Source organism: Silene latifolia, chromosome 1 (genome assembly GCF_048544455.1).
Source record: "Silene latifolia isolate original U9 population chromosome 1, ASM4854445v1, whole genome shotgun sequence".
NCBI classification, from domain to species: domain Eukaryota; kingdom Viridiplantae; phylum Streptophyta; class Magnoliopsida; order Caryophyllales; family Caryophyllaceae; genus Silene; species Silene latifolia.
Genome location: NC_133526.1, coordinates 79404471 through 79425055, shown reverse-complemented (window position 1 = coordinate 79425055; position 20585 = coordinate 79404471). Strand labels below are relative to the sequence as shown.

Sequence of the window (20585 nt, the reverse complement as noted above, 5' to 3'; positions counted from 1 at the left end):
TAAGGTTAATTTCAATCGTTAGCCTATCAAAATAATTCCTATTCTCAACTAACTAGTAGCTAGCAGTAAGAAAGGGTCGAATCCACAGGAAGGCGAGTTAATTATTCTAGTTTGCTATTATTTAGATTCGTCTTAAAGGTAACAATTTTCTTGAGGGATTTGGTTGATTTGCTAAAACTAATTGCAAAGTAAATAAAAGACAAATTCAATAATATTAAAGAGTCTAGGGATCAAGTTCAGTAGGTGCTCATCCGGGGTCAGATTTGATTCATTGACAGAGCTAATTACGTTGTTTAGGGTTATATGATCAGTCGATTCAATATTCCTTTAGGTCTAATTTAACATGCTATCGCTATCATTAAATTATCTCTATTCAGTTATCACCGCCTATATTGATTCTAACCCAGTTGGTGAAAGTCTCAATTCGCTATACTAGTTAATTAACTCTGGCCAGTAATTAACTAACTAGATGAAGAACAATAAACTGAACAACAACGAATAAGCAATTTTAACTATCAATTCATTAATTAACCCTCCTTCTAACAACCTAGATCCCCATTCACCCTAGATGAATAAATTAGCTACGCATACTAATGTTAATAACAACAATAATTATTATAGAAGACATAATTGAAAGCATGTAAAGATGTATAACCTGCAATTGAATGAAACAGAACTTGAATTAATAATATAACTAAAGAAAGATTAGAGAGTACCGTAATTAAATAGTGTTTAGATACGGAAACAATAATAATAAAACTAAGCTAGGAGTTTTTAAGAGAGTTCTACGGTAAAATAAGACGTAGCTAGGTAAAATAAAGCGTAAATAAACATAGGGTACGAATTGAGTATTTATAGTAAAACACAATCGACTTAAGGAAATTGCGGAAAATCCTGAGAATAGAGCGTACTCGATCGAGTACATAGCCAGTTGATCGAGCTTGCTCGGGTTCGATCGAGTATATATGCTCCTTGTTTCAGCTCTTTTCTTCGTGTTGTCTTCTTTACTTCTCTTCTTTTATTCTTTTAAATTCCCGTGGCTTCGTGTATTCCTTCATGCCTACTCCGTGATGCTCATTTCATTCTTTTGCTCCTCAAATGCATCATTCCTTCTTAATTGGCCCAGATCCCAACTCCCTCCTCTTTCCCCTTTTTGCTACCCTTTGGAGAATTTGGTGTTGTAGGAATGAGATGGTCTTCAAAAACCGTCGCCCTTGGCCTTTGAGTGCTCTCAATTATATTCTTGGTGACATTTAGTGTGTGAATGAGGTTGAGGTTGTGAGCAGTAAGGATGTTAGCCTCCTTAGAGCACCTTTGTTGGATTCCTCTCCCATCTTTGGTTTAGCCAAGAGAATTAGAAACTCCTTCCCCTATTGGATTGTTGGTGGACCTGGGTGCGAAAATGTTTGCACTATCAAGTGTGATGCTTCCTGGAGGGCCGATAGAAGTTCTGGCATGGGGTGGTGCTTGTTTGATGGTAATGGGACCTTAAGGAATACTGCTCACGCTCGCTCGTTTGCCTCGTCTGCTCTGCATGCCGAAGGAAATGCAGCTATCATGACACTCAAATGGGCCTTGGACGAAGGGTACCTTCATGCTAGACTAGTTACGGATTGTCTTATCTTGGTTATGCAGGTTGTTGGAGCGGAGAAGGCGAATGCATATGTTAAGTGCATTATCCATGATTTAAAGTCTATTGCGTCTCATTTTCATTGTTGCTCCCTTAGTTACTGTCCTAGGGGGTGAATAGGGTAGATCATAATCTTGCTCAAAAAGCTCTTTTGTAAGCTATGCTATTTGTTGTTGTTAAAAAAAAAAAACATGGTGGTGCAATCGTGTATCTTGATCAACACGATATGACGGAATCAGTAAGGTCTCAGTGGAGAACCCACATCGGAATACAAGACGTGATGTTTCATGTACTCCGAACAACTCCTATCAAGTTAGTTTCCTGCGGCTTCTCATTCATATGTTTCCTAACGGCATATTGTAAGCGTGTTATAGGATTTCCGTTATACCATATATGGGTCGTCAAAGGCATGACAAAGAACTTGAAACAGCAAAGACTGAACTCCGTTGTTACTAAAACACTTCACAGTATGCTCGACGTTATTCCGACACAACATGACAATTCAATTCTTCATTTTTGACTATAAAAGTATGAATTAATTTCACAAAATAGCCATGCCCACTAGCATCAGATACATGCAACTAAACCAGATTAACAAAGCCGAATACAGATTCATCCATATCATACACAATGTGGTGGTTCAATCACATCAAAAATTCCAAGGGAGGCACAGTATCACAAAAAACTGAATGTTTTGCAGGCTATATTAGTTACTACTTAGAGAAGGAACCATTTCGAGTAGTTACTGGTAAGTGAGCCTTAGCCTAGGAAGCCGTGGAGGAGAGACAGAAGCACTCCTACTGGTCAGAGATTCCCCACCTTGCCATGCATCCTGAACCTGAGCAGCAAACTGCAGGTTCCACAGTACATCCTCTATGGAGGGTCTTGTACCTGCATCTTTGGTTAAACATCTTATACATATCTCTATCATTGTCTTGAGTGACTGATCTGAACAAGTGCTCCCTATTTCTTCTGCCACAATACTCCTTCGTGCTGTATCATCTGCTGCTAGGCTTGCTTGTACCTGGAATCATAGGAATGCCAATACTAGACCCTTTACAAATTCTGCTGAACATAACAGTAACTTTATTTTGAGAAGCCTTTAAGAATATGTAATTTTACCTGATTTCGCCAAGCATTGAGCTCACTCCTTGTTTTGATAGGTCTTCCCACAAGAATTTCAAGTAGAATAACTCCAAAGTCATAAACATCCATTTTATCTTCATGCTCCACCCTACAAACACCATAACTGAAATAGTAAATATTCTGAGGACAATAAAGAAAACAAGATTTGCAAAGACTCTAGTATTCTCACCTACTGTAGAATTCCTTATACATGGTCGATTTTCCATGAGAAACCTTTAATCGTCAAGCAGGGCTAGCGTTAGACCAGGAACTAGTATGTTTCTAAGAAGTACCATGAAATAAAGCTCATTTTTTCAGATACCTGCCCCATGTTTTCCGCCAGCAGAGGAAGGTTATAGCTGCTGATTTTAGCAGAAAAATTTTGGTCCATTAAAACATCTGTTATCCTGATGTTATTTGAGAAGATTCCAGGCACAATCCCTGTGTGAAGAAACTCGATTCCTTTTGCAATTCCCATAGAAGCAGCTATACGTTGTGACCAAGTGAGTTTTTTTCTGGCACGACCAGCTGCACCAAAAGCCAAACATATTAGTTACCTCTAGGTTTCCTTCTCCAATGGAGCTCAAGACTCACTATTCTTCGGTTACATTATGATGGACGAAAGTAAAAATGGCTCATAATGTGAATACTTACCAGAGATCCAACTCCTGAGTGTGCCATTAGGTACATACTCAAATACAAGGAATAATCTGCTTACACTTGAATCTTCCATGTAATGCTCGAAACAATGTCCAATTACGCTAACCAAATGGCGGTGCCGTAGCTTAGATATGAGTTCTAAGTGGGGCATGAAGTATTCAGTAGTGCAGCTTTCCTTTAGCTTTAGGCATCTGATGGCAACAAGGGAACCATCTCTGAGTTGTCCCCTGTACATCTGACACAGGATAATATGTGAAGCCACCTAGATTCAATGTCTTAAATACAATGTACTACAATTCAGCAGGCAATTCTCGCAGTACACAAACTCTGATTAGAAAGTAAGAATAAGGTACCTTCTCCTCACAAAGTTGGATTCACATACCTGACCATGAGTACCTTCTCCCATAAACGCTGTTGAACCAAAATTATTTGTGGCCGCCTCAAGTTCCTCTAGTGAGAATGTTCGATATGCTGGAATCCCCAGGGCTCCAAGCTTCATTGTTTGACTTATATATCCTTCACCCAAGTCGCATGGACAATTTAGGATGAAGACGAGGAAATCCCAACACGATAAAATATGTTAACAAATGTACCAACGTATTAAGTTTATTATATGAGCGAACTTTTAATATGTCAACAAATATACCAACATTTTCAGTTTATTAGTTAACCAGAAAGGAAGACTTGTATATGAAACACTTACTTGCATCGGTAAGCAACTTTGACGCGTATCCAACTGAAGCCTTTTCTGTAATTACCCTAGGCTCCTGTGAATCCTGCTGCTTCTTTGCTTGAACTCTCCTAACCAAAAAGAAAATCAAAACGGCAGCTACAACAGTTACAAATGCTCCCCCAACTATCGCCAATGCTAAAATGGCTTTTCTTGCACGGTTCTGCTTCTGGCGGAAAGGCACAATTCCTGCAGCCAAAGCTTCATTTCTACAGTAAGAATATGCATGTTGGCTTTGGTCTTGCGTGTTTAAGCAATTTCCTTCATAATGGATAATTTGTTGCTTTCCGTTTAAGTCGAGGCAGTCAGGCAAATCCCCAGTCAAAAGATTTGATGACAGGTCCACAAAACTAAGTGCATTACTGCAAGATATATTTCTACTGAGGATTCCAGTAAACTTGTTTCCTGCAATGTTAAGATAGTTGATCGAGGGAAGAGATAACAGCGACAGTGGCAAAGGACCCATAAATATATTGGAAGAAACGTCGATTTTCTCCAGCTGATAATATGAACCAATTTCAACAGGAACACCAGACCTAAACCTGTTATTTCTTAAGTCAAGTATCACCAACTTGTTTCCAAGCTGAGGAAAATTGGGTCCAAGGGTGTTGTTTTCCAAATCAAGCTCTTGGAGGTCTTCTGATCCCCTAAGGTCAGGCACTTGTCCAGAAAAGTGATTATTTGCAAGAGCAAGAACTCTGAGACCACCCAATTTGCTCAAACTTGTTGGCAAAGACCCATCAAACGAGTTATTCCTTAAACTCAGAATATTCAAAGCAGCAAATGACGCAAAAATGTCGGGAATTTGGCCGCTAAACATGTTATCATCAAGAATGACACCTTGGAGATTCTGTAGGGAAGACATCTGTTTAGGAATGCCACCATATAAGTAATTTGAGCTCATGTTAAGCATCTCAATAGAAGTTAATTGTTGAATATTCGCAGGTAATGATCCCCATAAGCCTAACGAAGCCAAAGTAAGAACCTTCAAGCTCGGAAACTCGACAAGGGCTGTAACTAAAGAATCCATAGAGAAATTATGAGGCAACTTGGGAGCTCCTTCATTTCCAATGATAATAAGTTGAGTTATATTATTCCCATAGCATACAATAGTCACCGAGGTTGATGAATCCAAATTACAAAAGTTTGTTTTCCTATTCCAGTTGCTTAAAACAAAAGGGAAGTTGAGGTGTGCTTGAATTTTGAGAAGGGTGTCTACTTGTGATGATTGTAGCTTCTCTGAGAGCGAAAAAGAAACCGAAGCCAGAAACACAAGAACAAGCAACACTACTGATTGCCAAAGCCTCATTGCTATAAATTCTCAATGTCAATAAATGAGGGAACAAGTTTGGTGTGGAGCTTCTTCCATACACACTGAAACAAAATAAGAAACCAAACCCAAAAACATTTTCAGAGGAATTCTATATCTGTCTGATTCAATACTAGCCCAATCAGTAGACTTGGCTTTAAGTTACTTACCATAATTAGACCAACATCTTTACAACTCCTATACTATTATAAATTAAACAAATACTCGACTTCTTCTCCGATTAATGTGGAACATGTATACTAGAATCAGCAAACAATGCTAATAATTGGAAAATTAGACAGTAAGAGTAGTTGAAAGCATGCTAACCTGTAAGCTAAATGGGAAGTTTGAATAGAAGCAGAGCTACCATCTTAACTTGGAAGTATTCATTATTATTGTAAAAATAAAATTGAATACATTATGATTATGATTAAGTAATAATTACCGACATTATTATGAATATGATTAACTTGTAACTCAAACTTCCTTAACACCTGAAATACCAACCAACCAAAAAATGGTTAAATTAAATATTATATTCTTTCTATATAAAAATGATCAAAGTTAACAACTTTAGTAAAAGAAAAAGATGGTTCACCAACATAGATTCAAGCACAAGTTTATTTAGCAGTAGTCACATATGAGTATTAATTAATTAAAAATTAAAAATTAAAAAGACAAGTGCACGTGAATTATCACTTGTAGTTTACAACTGATTATGTGTTTCTTCATCACCACCCATGTTCACAAATTGACACATTTTGTGTTTTACAGATATTATATTTACCAAAACTGATCATTATTTATTAAATAATACTCACTTTTGTATGACCATGTACACGAAAATTTGCCATAAAATACTGCAATGGATATGATTACTACGATTCTACGAAAACATACGTTGAGGAAAAAAAAAAGAGCATAAACAGGTGTTATAAAAATAATTTTTAAAAATAGCTTAATAAGAGAGTTTTCTTTAAAAAATTGTGTTTTTAGTGGGACTTGAAAGAAGGCACGGAAAGTGGAAGGCTGAGAAAAAGGGAAATAAAGAAAATAAAGGATTTGTGTAAAAAGAGAGATTCTTTGCATAATACATGAGCTTTATTGTTGATGGGGTTCTATGCACTACTACTGCTGAATTGGGAGATTAGTTCTATTCTTGTAAAAAAATTAATACAAGAATATTAGTGAAAACATGATCACAAAGTGTAGGTATGGGTCCAAAACCGTGTTGAACCAATAGTCTCTCTTTTATTAGTGTCTTGTCCATTTTGTACTCCACTTTGCTAGTACTCTGACTACACTCAATAGGCATTAGCTTGCTTTTCTGGCAATATTATTACCTAGGTTGACCAATAAAACACTAGTGCTTTACATAATCAGGTCACACAAACAATTATATCAATTCTGGTGATTTAAATATAAATTGATGATTTAATTTTCCTGAAACAGATAAAAGGTTCAAGGAAAATAGATACTATGAAATAGTGGTGACAAAATTCTCTTATTACTTGATTTTGTAAATGTCTTTTCTTAAATAACTCGACTTCTTATAAAGCTAATTTCTTCAGCTATAATTGGTAAGAAATCTTTGATATAAACCAACCAACCAACCAACCAACCAAGTAATTAGCCACATGATTGGCAGCAGCATTTCTCTTGTGGTTCATAATCGAACAAAGACTCCTTGAGTGCAGCCAGGAAGTCGCGTACTAAACTACCCAAAACTCGCACTTGCCTGTGAAAAAAAAAACACATTTTCATTGTCATTTATCCAACACTACTCCTAAATCATACAAATTCCTTCCTTTTTCAGTCAAGGCAACATCATTATACAAGGTATAAAGGCAAGTTACCCAACATAACCCATCTTCACCTAAAGGTTGAACTTCGATTCCCACTAGCTGGGAAGGCTTGACGTCTTTTCCCTTGCGGAAGTAATTCATCTTGCTTGCTTCTACCACCCCCAACACCTTTTTTCTTCCCTACATTTAAATCCTTATTATCTCCGGAATCTGTCGTTTTCTTCGTATTTTCCCCAAGCTCCATCTGTTTTCTAGCAGCTTCATAATCGAATGGCTTGAAATGCAAGACGCCACTTTCATTGGATTTGTCATCTTCTTTGATTACCTGGTCCTGACTCTCCGACTGCAGACATTTCTGGAAACTGGATGATAAATCGGAAAGAGACATGGGCTCATCATCATCATCTTCATCATCAAGAACCACCAACTCTGGCTCAGAACCAAATTGATCAGTTGTCCTGCTTTTATTATTTTCTTCAGCTAATTCTTCATCATCATTAGAGTCACTATCCAAGTTTATTACGTCCTCAAACTTGGTGTTGGAAGCTGCAGACACAGGAGCCTCGGACTCTGTATTTGGCTCTTCAGAAGCCTGATCAGAATCCTGATCGCCATCCAATAATATAACATCTTCTGATTTGCTGCTTGAAGCATTTTCAAGAGCTCGGTCCCCAGTTAGCAAGGATCCAGAGGATGTTCTTTGTTGCTCTTCAAATGCTTGATTAGGTGCTTTGTTCGGCACCTGTGAAAACGCATAAAAAGGAAGATTGACTGTAGACTTGATCTGCTCCAAGTTGAACACACCCTGAGAACATTGAAGGAGCACAAAGATGTCAGTGCACCAAATCCTATTGGATGCCAAATACATTAGGGTCCAAAATTTAAGATACAAATCCGATCCGTTGATATTGAGTCCCAACGGATTTGACGTCATGGCATCCCTATCTCTCGCAAGTCTCAACAGTCAAATTGCATAAGGCAATCTACAATAGTAGGACAAGTAAACAAACTTCCCAATCATAAAATGCAGAAGGAAACCTTTTGCCATGACAAACTGACTGAAGGAAGACAAATTTCATCTTAACGAGCCAGCAACCGTTTCATGGGCGCAAATGCAATGAAGCACATTAAAAAAGGACCGCCCAAAAAATGGTGAAATGCACTTGGATTATGCAAATGCATAGCTAAAAAGGATATACGGAGTATTAATTTTAATTAAACTTGTATAGAAATATGGAGCATGACAACTGGAAATCTAAAGGCTAAACAGAGCTGGGAATCTGGGATCACATGACCCAATACCAGAGGTCGAATAATTAGGCACTTTGACTTTATAAGTTCCTTCTAAAGTTCTAAGCAATCAGTTGTCTCATAAGCAACACAGCAAGAATCAGTGATGGTTTCCACGTTGACTGCATGAGAGGAGAGCTCATGTGTTCAATGGCTAGGCTGGCAGCAAAGGATGTGCGAGCATAAAGGAAGAATGGGGAAGAGATAACAAGTAAAAGGCACTGAGTTAATTGCTTATTTGTATCCCTATTCACTGCGATCTCCAAATCCTCGCACTAAAAAACTCACAAGTATTTTATGAAAAACTTTAACGGGGCACGTTTCACTATGTCAAGAAATCATCTCAACCAAAAGCTTAAGCTTGTGGTTGGAGTCCCAAGATCGGTTTTATATTCTAACACGCCCCCTCACACGAATGCTCTGATACCATGTCAAGAAACCATCTCAACCAAAATCGGTTTTATATTCCAACGCACTATACCAAAATATGCAACCAACCTTATTGAGATTATTAGTCTTCTTTAACGCAGAACTTCCCAGCAAAGCCCCAAAACCACCACCAGGCTTTTTTCGGACCTGGACGGTTACTTCCGAAACCTACAAATAAAAACAGTAAATTACTTACGAAGTACGATGAAATAGCAGATTAAATATTATTCTTGCCAGTATCACATAATACCTTCCCGGAGTGTATGGTACTTGTAGCTAAATCACTTTTCTGCCTGGAAATAGCCGATTGATCTCTTTGTAACAGAGAAATTGTTCTCTCAGTACCAACATTCCCGTTTTGACTATTTGCTTTACATGAATCTCCTGTTTTAACCACTGATGTTAGTGTGAAGGCCAGTAAATTACCAAAATCTATCTGAATGAAAGGAGATAATACTGGTTCATGAAGGCTCCCATCATTACCTTCATTAATATCACCGGCGGTCTGCAGCTCAGGAAAATCATCCTCAGCAAAAACTAGCTGAGGTACCTGAAATTATATGTTCCGTTGCGTAATATGATAAAGAAAAACACAGACAATAAGTCTTGGTGAAATATACATATCCAAAAACGCTGAGGATGCAAAGAGAAATAACGATTTATTAAACCTTCCCTTCATCTGAAAAGAAAATTATCCTCGTCACCAATCACTGATGAAATAAGAATCACACACAAACAAATCTAATGCTTTACCTTTTTCCATAAACAATTAATCAATCATTTGATCCATTCACTGGCAAACAGATTCAAGTAGGACTCATGGAGAACACACATCATATCGTAGATACGTAGAAAAAGATAACTGCAAATAATTATTTTTAAACGTAAACTGTTTCGTAATAAAGAGTTAGAGACTAACTAAATTGGATGTCTACTTCTTTGAATATAAGTGTTAGTATGATACTATGATCTATAAGACGTAATCATTCGCAGTTCCCCTATGCCTCGAACTTCACAATCACTATCATTAGGCCATTAATTATTTGCAAAGAAGACAAAAAACCAGGGAAACACAAACTTTGTATCGCCTAAAATGAAAAGAGTTCAGCTTCCTCTACATTATTTTATGAAAATAGCAATTCAGATGCATAAGAAAGCAGTTAATCCAATGTATGTTTCCAGAAAGAGTGTTGACCACCTGAATGCGACCCTCCTTTAACTGCTCAGCTACTGCTTCAAAAGAGGAAGCATTTTGTACAGAATGCCTGATGATATTGATAACTGAACTGAGACTGCGCTCCACATAAGGGTGCTTAGATTTGAGCAAGCGTTTCAAATTACTGGTAGTGAGAGGCATCTGCTTGGCTTTTGAGGTAAAAAAAACACAGTAAGTACAAACAGTGACAGAAAAACTATTGAAATTAGGCACCCCAATGTCGCATGTTTGTTGATTGATTTGGTACAGTAAGTACAAACGGTGACAGAAGAACTATGTTGAAACTAGACAACCCAATGTCGCATGGTTTGTTGATTGATTGGTCGGCCCATGGTTTGTTGATTAATTCAGTCATGGGAACAAGTTCAAGTTCGCGGAACACTATTGGATTCAAATACAAAGAACAATGGCAATCTAGTCTATGAACATAAATTTGTTCTCCGATGATTTGGCTCGAAGACCGATCCCCGAACCATGCATCAGCAAGATGTACTATTCACAATCAAAATACACTAACAAAAAGCATAGAAGTACCTATTTCGAGAAGCAACTTATTCGGCAGTATATAGCCGGTGCTTTCATCTTCTTGTCGGGCAACTCCATCCCTCCACTCAAAGAGGCCCTGCAGATACAAATAAGCTGATTACAAGGTACTTAGGAAACTCTAAAGAGATTTAAAGGATCACACAACTATTTAGCCACTATTCATCATACAAGGGAATGATTGGTGCAAAACTAAGGCCTTGTTTGGATTGGAGGACTTGGACGGACAGGGACAGGAGGGGAGGGAGGAGGGATACTCGTATCATTTGTTTGGTTAGTAAATAAGGGTTGGAGGAGCAGGTAAATAGAGGGATCCATTTTTCCTCCTCCAAGAGAGAGGAAGGAAAAAAAAAAAAAAAAAAACAGACCACCATTATTCTGCTAGTAATCATTATAACTGTAAAATCCCTGGTAAACTCAGTTGTATTTCCAGTGCATAGAAGCCAGTGATTAAATATTCACAAATCATTTAACTGTAAATTCCCTGGTAAACTCATTTGTTCACCCCTAGAAGCCACAACGCAACGAGGCAAATTAAATATCACAAATCCATACAATGTGAACAAAGTAGCACCTTTAAATAAAGATGGCCAAATGATTTTTGTTGATTACAAAACAACTTATAACTAATGTTACTTTAACTTGTTCTAATACTTACAGCAACAACCGAAAGCTGCTTTGCATCTAAATTAGCTCCCTGGACACTGCATTCATAAAAATTGAACAGGTGAGAGTCGAGTAGGAAATGGAAACTCGTATGGCAAGAAGCCTTATATCATATCCAGGACAGCAATCTCTAACTAATTTTAAGCTTAAACAACGAAAGACTAACCCATATATGTGGAGATATGATGTATCTGTTAACAGCTCCTTTTCATAAAGTTGCATGCAAAGATCATAGCTACGCTTGTACACCTGGCATTTTAATTCATCAACATCAAGTCCTCATTAGCAAGAGATTCGTTAACATACTACACCAAGAAAACCTTCCTTGCAACTCCACGAGCATCTACTGAATCAAAAGAGTCGAAAGAGCACATAAAGCCTCTATCTAATGAGTAACAACTTCAAAAAAAACGAAGTCCAGTTTAGCACTTACCCAAGAAAACAACAAAACAAAGAGAGATGTTTTCATCCACCATGAATAAATAAACTGAATGAAAAGAACAAAGCTAGAAACACCTTAGTAAGGCTTGTGTCTAGGGCTCTAGGCATGATCCCTACAGCTATGGCTGCATTTATTGCCCAACAACTAAAGACAAACTCGACAGCCGATTCCAATTAGGTATCAAACTGATATTTGATAACATGCGCTCTCCCCTCCACACCCCAGACAAAACCACCCTCCAACACTGCCACCATGACCCTTGCAACCTGCATGTTGTTTAAAAAGAAAAGGGCCATTATTGTAGGGGTGCGCGTAGGCAGGCCTATGGTGGTAGGTGAGCTGGGCATGGTGGAACGTGGGCATATTATTTCTGCACCTTTTCCTTGATTTTGGTGCAATGTTCGGAAATCAATTTTTCACGCAATAGGAGTGCAACATAAAGGGACCTAAAGGACATTCATAACCATATCAAGATACCTAATGCCAAAAAAACACAAAAAACAAATAACATCCCTGTGAAAAAATAATAGTAACAGAAAACACCCTAGAGTTCCTTGATTATGTTGTAATTCTGAACACGCCGTACCTCTAGCAGAAGCGCATTAGGATTTTCAGGATCTGTACACTCTGAAAGCAGCCTGATTCTCATTAAATCATAAATATATAGCAAGTAATGGGTGTCTTCTCTGGCGTACCTGTCAGCAATGAGAACCATGCAAAAGAAATACAAATTTAGTTGGACCGTAGGAAGTCAGAAGTCAAAAGCTGAAGGAGCAATAGAGAAGCAAATTAACAAATTGAATGCTAGTGATTTCCCGCTCAAATTGAGCAAGTTGCCACCTAAATTATTGGGATCCAAATCACCACATTAAGGAGGTGTTTCGCTTGTGAAGGGATAAGGTATAGGAATCAAGAAAGAGGTAGAAGGGGAACGGAATCTAGAAAGAGGTAGAAGGGGAAAAAACCAATACCCTTTGATTAACGTTTTAAACTCCTTGTTTGGTTTTAAAAAATGACAATTTAGTCCAGTGACCCAACAACCACTACCCCGACCCCCATAACCACTACCATACCGGCACCACCATCAGCCACTCCCCTGTCCCTTGTCGCCGGCGTCCAATTTGCAGACCCCCCCTCACCCACATCGAACCTCCTCCGCACCTATCGTAACCCCAGCCTAAACACCAAAACCACCACCACTCACCCTAAATCCCCATCCCTCCCTATTAAACACCAGATCTGGTGCTTATGAGGGTGGAGATTTCAGGGGTGAGGGAGGGGTTAGAGCGGGGGTTGTGGTTTTGGTGGCTGGGGATGCGGTTATGACAATGGTGAAGCTGGGGTGGTAAGGTGGGGGGCGCGTCGCCAGAGGTACTACTGGGCAGTGGCGGTGGGTGGGGAAGAGTGATGAGTTTTGATAGTGGGGGAGGAAGTTAGTTGTTGACTTAGTAAAGGTAAAGGATTACCTAGAAAGCACAAAACTTAATTGTCTGTTTGGCAATCTGGGATCTAATGGACTAACAACTAAACAGCAAGTATTTCTTCTTTTTTTCAGGAAGAATAAGGACCACTTTATGATTACAAGAACAGTAAAATAATTTTGACCTCTACCCAACACGGAGTTGCCATCATCAGCATTAGAGTAATGATTTTAATGCTGATGGTGACAACTTAAATATCTATCTTGTATAAAAGTGATGGCAAGAAAATCCATGATACATGATTACACATTTTCCCGCAACATCTTCAAAACTGAAGCACTAATCTCAAACATGTAGAAAGAACCATTAAATGAGCGCTATCCAAATTTCACGACCAGGCTTTAAAAGCATATTAAAAAAGCCTCCACCAATGCACGTGCAACTATCTTCAATACTGAAGCACTAATCTCAAATATGCAGAAAGGATATTTAACAGGCTCAGAAATAAGGATGCCCGACAGTGCCAGATTCTGACCACAAACAGACTAAAGTGACAAATCTCTCTAAGTCTATATAGGAAACTCGGCTAAATAAGGCAGAGAAGTATCAAGAAAGCATAGTGATTACTATGACAATAGTATCAAATCTTGTTCGACACTTGATCTCGGAATACAATATCGCGGCTTGATTTTTGCTATGAATGCGGCCAATGTCGGTCAAAATATGGTCGCGGTAAACTACAAAACCTTGATAACTCGGTCCAACCGATATATAGAACCATGTGAAAACTAAGTTCAGTCTCAGATTATCAAAGCTGCACGTCCCACAGTTATGTTGATCGGACTCTTCAATATTAACTCGCCTACCCGGGTCGGACACTCAACACTCGGACAAGGGTAGGAAACTCGGACTCTTTGTGTTGCTAATACAAGGGAAAGACTGCCACTTCATTTTAGACCAAAAGCATGAAATCTTCTATATACTAAAAGAATAACAAAATTCTAAACTTTCCCGCTTATGTATTCACCTTCTAATAAATGGCCCCATTCTCAAGAATTGACCTCACTCTAATTCTCTTTTTATTTACATACCATATATAAAAAAAATTATTTCCTTAAACCTCTATTTTTACTAATAAATGATCATAGATATTAAATTCCAAACTAAATTGCTAATTAACAGTAACTTGATTCTAATAATGATAGATCTTATCATTAAAGTACAAATGAATTAATGAAGTAAGTAAATTAATTGTTATAATCTCTAATATTGTCACCTACCAAAACCGTGCATAAATGCACGGGAACTACACTAGTTTTTTCATAAAATAGCAAAATCCGACACTTGGGCACACCTGAGCCCAAACAACATAGTCCCACAGTGTAATGAAGCAAGCACCGTAAATAAATCCCACACGTACCTTAGCATCTCTGTAGGAATAGGACGCAACCTCCAATCTGCATTTTGGTACCTGTAAGAGGTTTTAAAGTCAAAAACAGCACAATTTCTGATCTAAATTCTTTCAGATCAAACAAATAAGAAACAAAGCAGGCAAAATTACTCTTTATTAGCAGCAACCCCGCAGAAATGCTGAAGAAGATATTCCAGGCTATTTCGCTCCAATTGCAACACCCGTGATGCCTAAAAACAAGGAAAATTATAGTCTATCCGACAAAAAGAGATCACAACAACACAAAGGAAGTTGACAGTCACACATTTGCAGTAGTTTAGTAACTTAATTAATGATGCAAAAACGACTTATAGAAGCAGAATAAGAAACTTGACAGCCATGCAATTGCAGTAAATTGTTTCACGCTACAAAGATGAGCCATTTGCAACAGGATTAAAAGCAGAAGCAACAAGCAACAAAATAAAATTGCCAACCTCATTACCCTTCTCCTTTGTTTTAAGGATTACAGGTCAAGTGCACTTAAGCTCGAGGCTGAATAAGGCACTAGCCAAAACGCCTCGACGCACTTAAGTGTGTCTTGTAATAAGGCCCGGCAAGCGAGGTGCACCACTATACAATTTCCATATTTTTTTTTAGTTCTTTTATATCCCCTGCTCTTTGAAAAATCATCGCTAACTTTTACTCCTTCACATGTTAGCCCTCTTTAAAATCCAAGAAAGGAATTGTTCTCATGTCAAGTCGCCTCTAAACCGGCTCGTTCCCCCACCGCGAAAAAAGAAAAGATAGACTCTCGCAAAATTACATGTTTTACGTGTAGCAAATCCGTTGTGGGCGAACTTTACGGCATTTAAGATTTCGGTTTTACCCAGATTGAGACAGGTTTGTGGTAAAGGAAGGCATGTCAATATAGAGAGCTATAACTGGAATCGATCTTTTTTTCATACGTAGCTTACTGCTGTATGACTATTTGCAAAGATCAGAGGACATGCACATGAGGATTTAGGAGACTTTGTTAGAGGGGTAGAAGGGAGAGGGGAGAGGGACGGAAGGTAAAGTATACCCTATCACCCTTCTCAGAACCTATTGCGCAAGTCCTAGGCAGCTAAAACGCTGCATTGGATGTTTATTAGTTTGAAAGAAACTGATAAAGTAGATAAAGTATTACCAACTTTCATGAGAACATACAAAGATACACTTATAAATTATAAATACTTGACTGATACACATTCATGGAAAATCAGTAAGATGGTTTGGCCATGTGAGAAGGAGACCTATGGACGCACCAGTTAGGAGGCTGGAGACTTGGAGAACAGAAAAGGTTCCTAGGGGTAGAGGGAGACCGAGACAGACATGGTTGAGAGTGATAGAGCATGATATGAGATTTCTGGGGCTTGAGGAGAGAATGGTGACGGAGAGGGCACAATGGAGGGAAAGGATACATGTGTATTTTTAGTATTTGATGTTATTTGACATATTTAGTGTTTTTAATTTAATTTTTAAAAAATATTTGTTCTTCATTACACCTTTTTTTACCAACCATTTTCTTATATATTTTACTTGGTTTACTTTTAAGGTATTCTGGACCCTTAAATTTTACTTCGGTTTTCAAAATCGTTTTAAACTTTATTCTCGATTTAAATTTTAAGTTTTTATAAAAGAAATCCAGACTTCGATTTTAAAAAGTCCTTGACTTTTGTATTATGTTTCGCTCTCCCTTTTGTTTTTTGTTTTTCCTTTTCTATTTTTTCGCATTTTGAGGTGTGCGTGCACCCATGAACGGTTGCAAATCATTTTGGGATTAAGGCTTTGATGTTGTTGTTGTTGTTGATTGATACACATTCAAGTATAATACATATTTCCCCATGCTAAATTTTTGAAAGGCAATAAGAGGAGCATGAAATATATCTTTTACAAAGTGAAAGAAAACAGAATTTCTGAGCAAATGTGCCCTTAAAATTATTACCTGCTCTTCACCCATTCTCCCTCACAGACTCACTCAAAATTCGATTTTGAAAGGACAACCACCGTAAGGTTAAAGTATTACGCCATAAACTGGTGAACCCAGTCACATACTCACTTAGTGATCAAATCCAACAAACAATGATACTTGGCAGACCATGGTCTGATATGGTCTGAAGATCGCGCAAAACAATTGTCTTAAATTTAACATGCCGGCTTTTTTCTGATATTAGATGAACTTTTTAAACTAGTTGAATATAGTTGTCATGATTAATATTTGACGGATACAATATGGAATTTGCGGATATGTGATTGACAAGTCCTATTGTAGATTCCAAGACCAATAAATGGCCAATAAAACTAATACTTGACCAATATACAACACTACATTACCCAGTGCCTCAAGGGCTCCCGCAAATGACGAAGTAGAGGGGTCGGATGTACGAAGCCGTACCCTGTGTTAGCAACACAAAGAGGTTTTCTGGATGACCCAGAATAAAAAATGAGTCGAAAATTGCGCTGAATGACTGCCATTTCATTGTAAAAAGAACCACAGCCAATTTAGTGCGCCATTATCCGGAAGTGGGTCATAATACACTATGGTCTGTGACGGTTGCAGGATCTGCGACTGATACTGATACTGTAACTTAATATATGTTGCTAATATGTTCAAGAATACGTAAATTTCAGAGAAATATGAGTCTAGACACATCTGATCAAGCTTACAAAATCAACTCTTGACTATTTAACAAATAAAAGGTACGGAATTCATTTAGGGAGCTTTTACAAAGAAATACCTGCCCAGTATCGAATAAATTGCATACATATATACCAAAGTCCCTCTGAAGCCATGCAATATCCCTGTCCGCTCCATGCATAACCTAAGATTACAGTGCATCATCCGTTGAATAATTAGGAATTGCCAGAAATTACAGGACAAATTAATGGCTCCTATGGAAACAATGAAAACAAATCTACTAACCTTTTTCTTAGTAGGATCCTTAAAAATTTCTCTCAAATATGGGCCAATGTGAATTCTCAGTTTCAAGGTATCTACAACAAAATCTTCAGTTCTCGTAGATATTTGCATCAAGCAAGTCAGCCCCTGGAAAGACCGATATTGATTGTGTTCTAGATCAACCTGCATATAATTGAAAAGGTACTAATTTAAAGACCTTTCACAAGGAGGATGTAGTGGGCAGTGGAGAACCTTTTTACTTTCAGAAAATAATACTGTTCCATATTTCCATCTTGTCGTACCCAAATAGTGCATGTAATTACGGAGAATAAAAATCGCAACAGCATAAAAGTACAATATTAACAATGATTATGGTAAGAATACGGCAACAGAAGAGCATAATAGTAACAGTAAGTGTAAAATATAGGTTTTGTGACAAAATATTTTAACCTTTCCTTAAGTGAAGGTCTAGAAATAAAGGAAGCTTCTATAAGAATACACACGCGAAGATAAATCTCACTGAGTATCGATGAACAAAGTCGGGCAAAGCCTCCTCAGCACCGCAAAACAATACTTGTAGATACGTTATACTCATCGAATAGAATAATGACATATTGACATCTTTAGCATATTTCACTTCGGCACATATGGCTTATCCTCTCGTTTTACTTATGTCACATGGTCTGCACTTAAACACATGCTTCACTAAACGTTGCAAATTCAAATGTTATTTCCAATCATAAAAAACTCTTCAACAATGGCATGCACATGCGAAAAAGCTAGCTACGCAACATAAATAAAACCACAAAAGTAAACTAGGTCATCAAAAGCGTTCACTATCAGAGCTCCAAATACTCACAGCAAGCTCATTCACACTACGTAATTTAGCTGCCATTTCCTTCAAATCCTTGACGTCTTCCACCATCTTAAATGGAGTAGATTCATATGGAGGCGGCTCCACTGGCTCAAGGCCTTCAACATTAGAATCCACAAAGTCGGAAACAGAAAGCTTTTCCTAAAGAATACACAATAAAAACAGCAATAAGCTCACTAGCAATAAACGGATACATCAACAAACACTAGAAATTCACCATTTGAAAAACCGATATACACAAACTAGAGCTCAAAACAAACCAATGGGTGAATAAACCTCGACCCATCCTCACTACGCTCGAGCCACACGTGCTGAAACGGCTGATTCTTGTTATTAACCAGTATGTTAAACTCCTCCTGAGGCCTCCTAATAGTAGGTATATGAAACGGGATTTTCGGCTTTGGCCCAGCCGTCTTTTTATCTCTCTCAGCTACTCGAACCGTGGTTGAAGCAGCCACATTGTCCTCTTTCTCTGTGACATTGGCAAGAGCAGCCTTCTTCTTCTTCCCACACACCAATTGAAAACCATTTTCATCAACAAGAGGCCGATTTCTAGCCTCCTCCTCCTCCAGCTTTCGCAACCTCGAAAACTCATCCAATGACATATCGAACTTCTCTGTAACCTCGTCGTTCACATTAACCAACCAATCACAAGAATCGTCTTCAACATCCTGAGGAAATACCAACTCTTTACCGCCCCATAACCTCTTTGAAGAGCCAATTTGTTGCAACATTGACTGAGATTTTGCTCCAATTTCATCAATTGGGGCTCGAAATTCATTGAAATTGTAGTAGAAATGGAAGTCTTTCTCCGACGGTAAAACCCTAGATGAATTTGAAAGCTTTGAAATTGAGGATGAAATAGGGCCAATTGATAATGTTTTTAATGCTTCCGATTTCTTCCTTAATGCTTCTAATTCTGCGTCTGCTTTTGAAGGATCAATCTCCATGTTCGATTTGTCGAAATTTAGGGGTTAATTAGGGTTTCTGAGATGAATTTGATGATTAGAAGGGGTTTTCGGATTGAATTGACATGGATGAAGGAGTGGAAATTGGGGATTTAGGGTTAGGGTTTTGAAGAGGGTCGCCGGAGAGGGTGGAGCTGAGTGAGGAGAGCGGGACTGTGTAAGTCTGCTGTCGTCTAGCTATACAATTTAACTCGAACTTCTTTTTTTCGGAGGCTCTTAACCGAACCAATTCACATATTAGGTTTACTTGAAAACTAGGTAGTATTGACACTCCTTCTAATCCGTCAGTCCGACACGATATTTGTCGGACACACCTAAATGCGTTGCACACGATACTTGTCGGAGACATCTAAATGCGGTGGATACCTATAAATGAGGAATTAGATGTCGAAAGACTGAAAATGATTGATTAAAAGACAGGTTTGAGTGGAACATGAAAATAAGTTATAGTCAAAGTCAAATATTAACTTCAATTATTTTAATTTAATATCAAATATATTTAAAAAGTAGAACATTACGTTAATAATAACTATAAAATATATATTTTATTAAATTTAAATAACATATCCCATGTCCTAAATTCAATGGATGTCGTGTCACGTGTCTATGTCGTAGGAGATCATGTTTTCCTAAGGCCTTGTTTGGATAGGAAAAAAGGAGGAAAAGGGAGGGGAGGGGGAAGGAGGGAAGGGAAATGAAGAGAATGGAGGAGGTGATTTCCCCTCCAAATCTTGTCTATGTTGGTGGGGAAATAATTTGCCTTATAGGAGGGAAATGGAGGGATCCATTTTCCCTCCCCTCCAAATCCCTCTACCTTTATTTTACTAATCAAACAATGAATTTTTCATCCTTCCAATTCCCTCCCTTCCCTTTCCCTTCAAAACCCTCAATCCAAACACACCCTAAAGGTATCACCAATGAAAGGAGTAAGACGATTTGGCCTAAAAGGGAAGTTCGACCCAAAGTACATCGGACCGTACGAAATCTTGGAGAGAATTGGCAAAGTGTGTAATACTCCGTATTTTAGTTGGAGTACTCGGTCGAGTGTGTGTTACTCGGCCGAGTGCACTTGACTGAGTAAACCGGTTCAGCGAGTTAGACGTTTTATTTTATGTTTTGGCCAAGGGTTTTTGTTTATAACAGTTAAGT

General features: G+C 38.1%; 2 protein-coding genes across 2 annotated transcripts; both read right to left on the bottom strand.

The window, feature by feature from the left end:
* Positions 1-2143: 2143 nt before the first annotated feature.
* LOC141606950 (putative inactive leucine-rich repeat receptor-like protein kinase At3g03770) lies at positions 2144-6574 on the bottom strand. Its single transcript, XM_074426332.1, has 8 exons — positions 5782-6574; positions 4119-5519; positions 3798-3931; positions 3410-3650; positions 3078-3283; positions 2946-2989; positions 2753-2864; positions 2144-2654 (listed from the first exon to the last, which is right to left on the bottom strand). Exons 2-8 carry the CDS (start codon positions 5452-5454, stop codon positions 2373-2375), a joined length of 2355 nt encoding a protein of 784 aa, XP_074282433.1. The 5' UTR covers positions 5455-5519; positions 5782-6574; the 3' UTR covers positions 2144-2372.
* Positions 6575-7195: 621 nt separating this feature from the next.
* LOC141606943 (protein RRP6-like 2) lies at positions 7196-19670 on the bottom strand. The gene is made up of 15 exons (XM_074426327.1): positions 18729-19670; positions 18454-18609; positions 17619-17777; positions 17434-17517; positions 14828-14907; positions 14687-14737; positions 12432-12540; positions 11570-11652; positions 11396-11441; positions 10729-10816; positions 10177-10343; positions 9462-9528; positions 9229-9362; positions 9048-9146; positions 7196-8064 (listed from the first exon to the last, which is right to left on the bottom strand). The coding sequence occupies exons 1-15, from the start codon at positions 19416-19418 to the stop codon at positions 7327-7329; spliced, it is 2751 nt and encodes a 916-aa protein (XP_074282428.1). The 5' UTR covers positions 19419-19670; the 3' UTR covers positions 7196-7326.
* Positions 19671-20585: the final 915 nt, after the last annotated feature.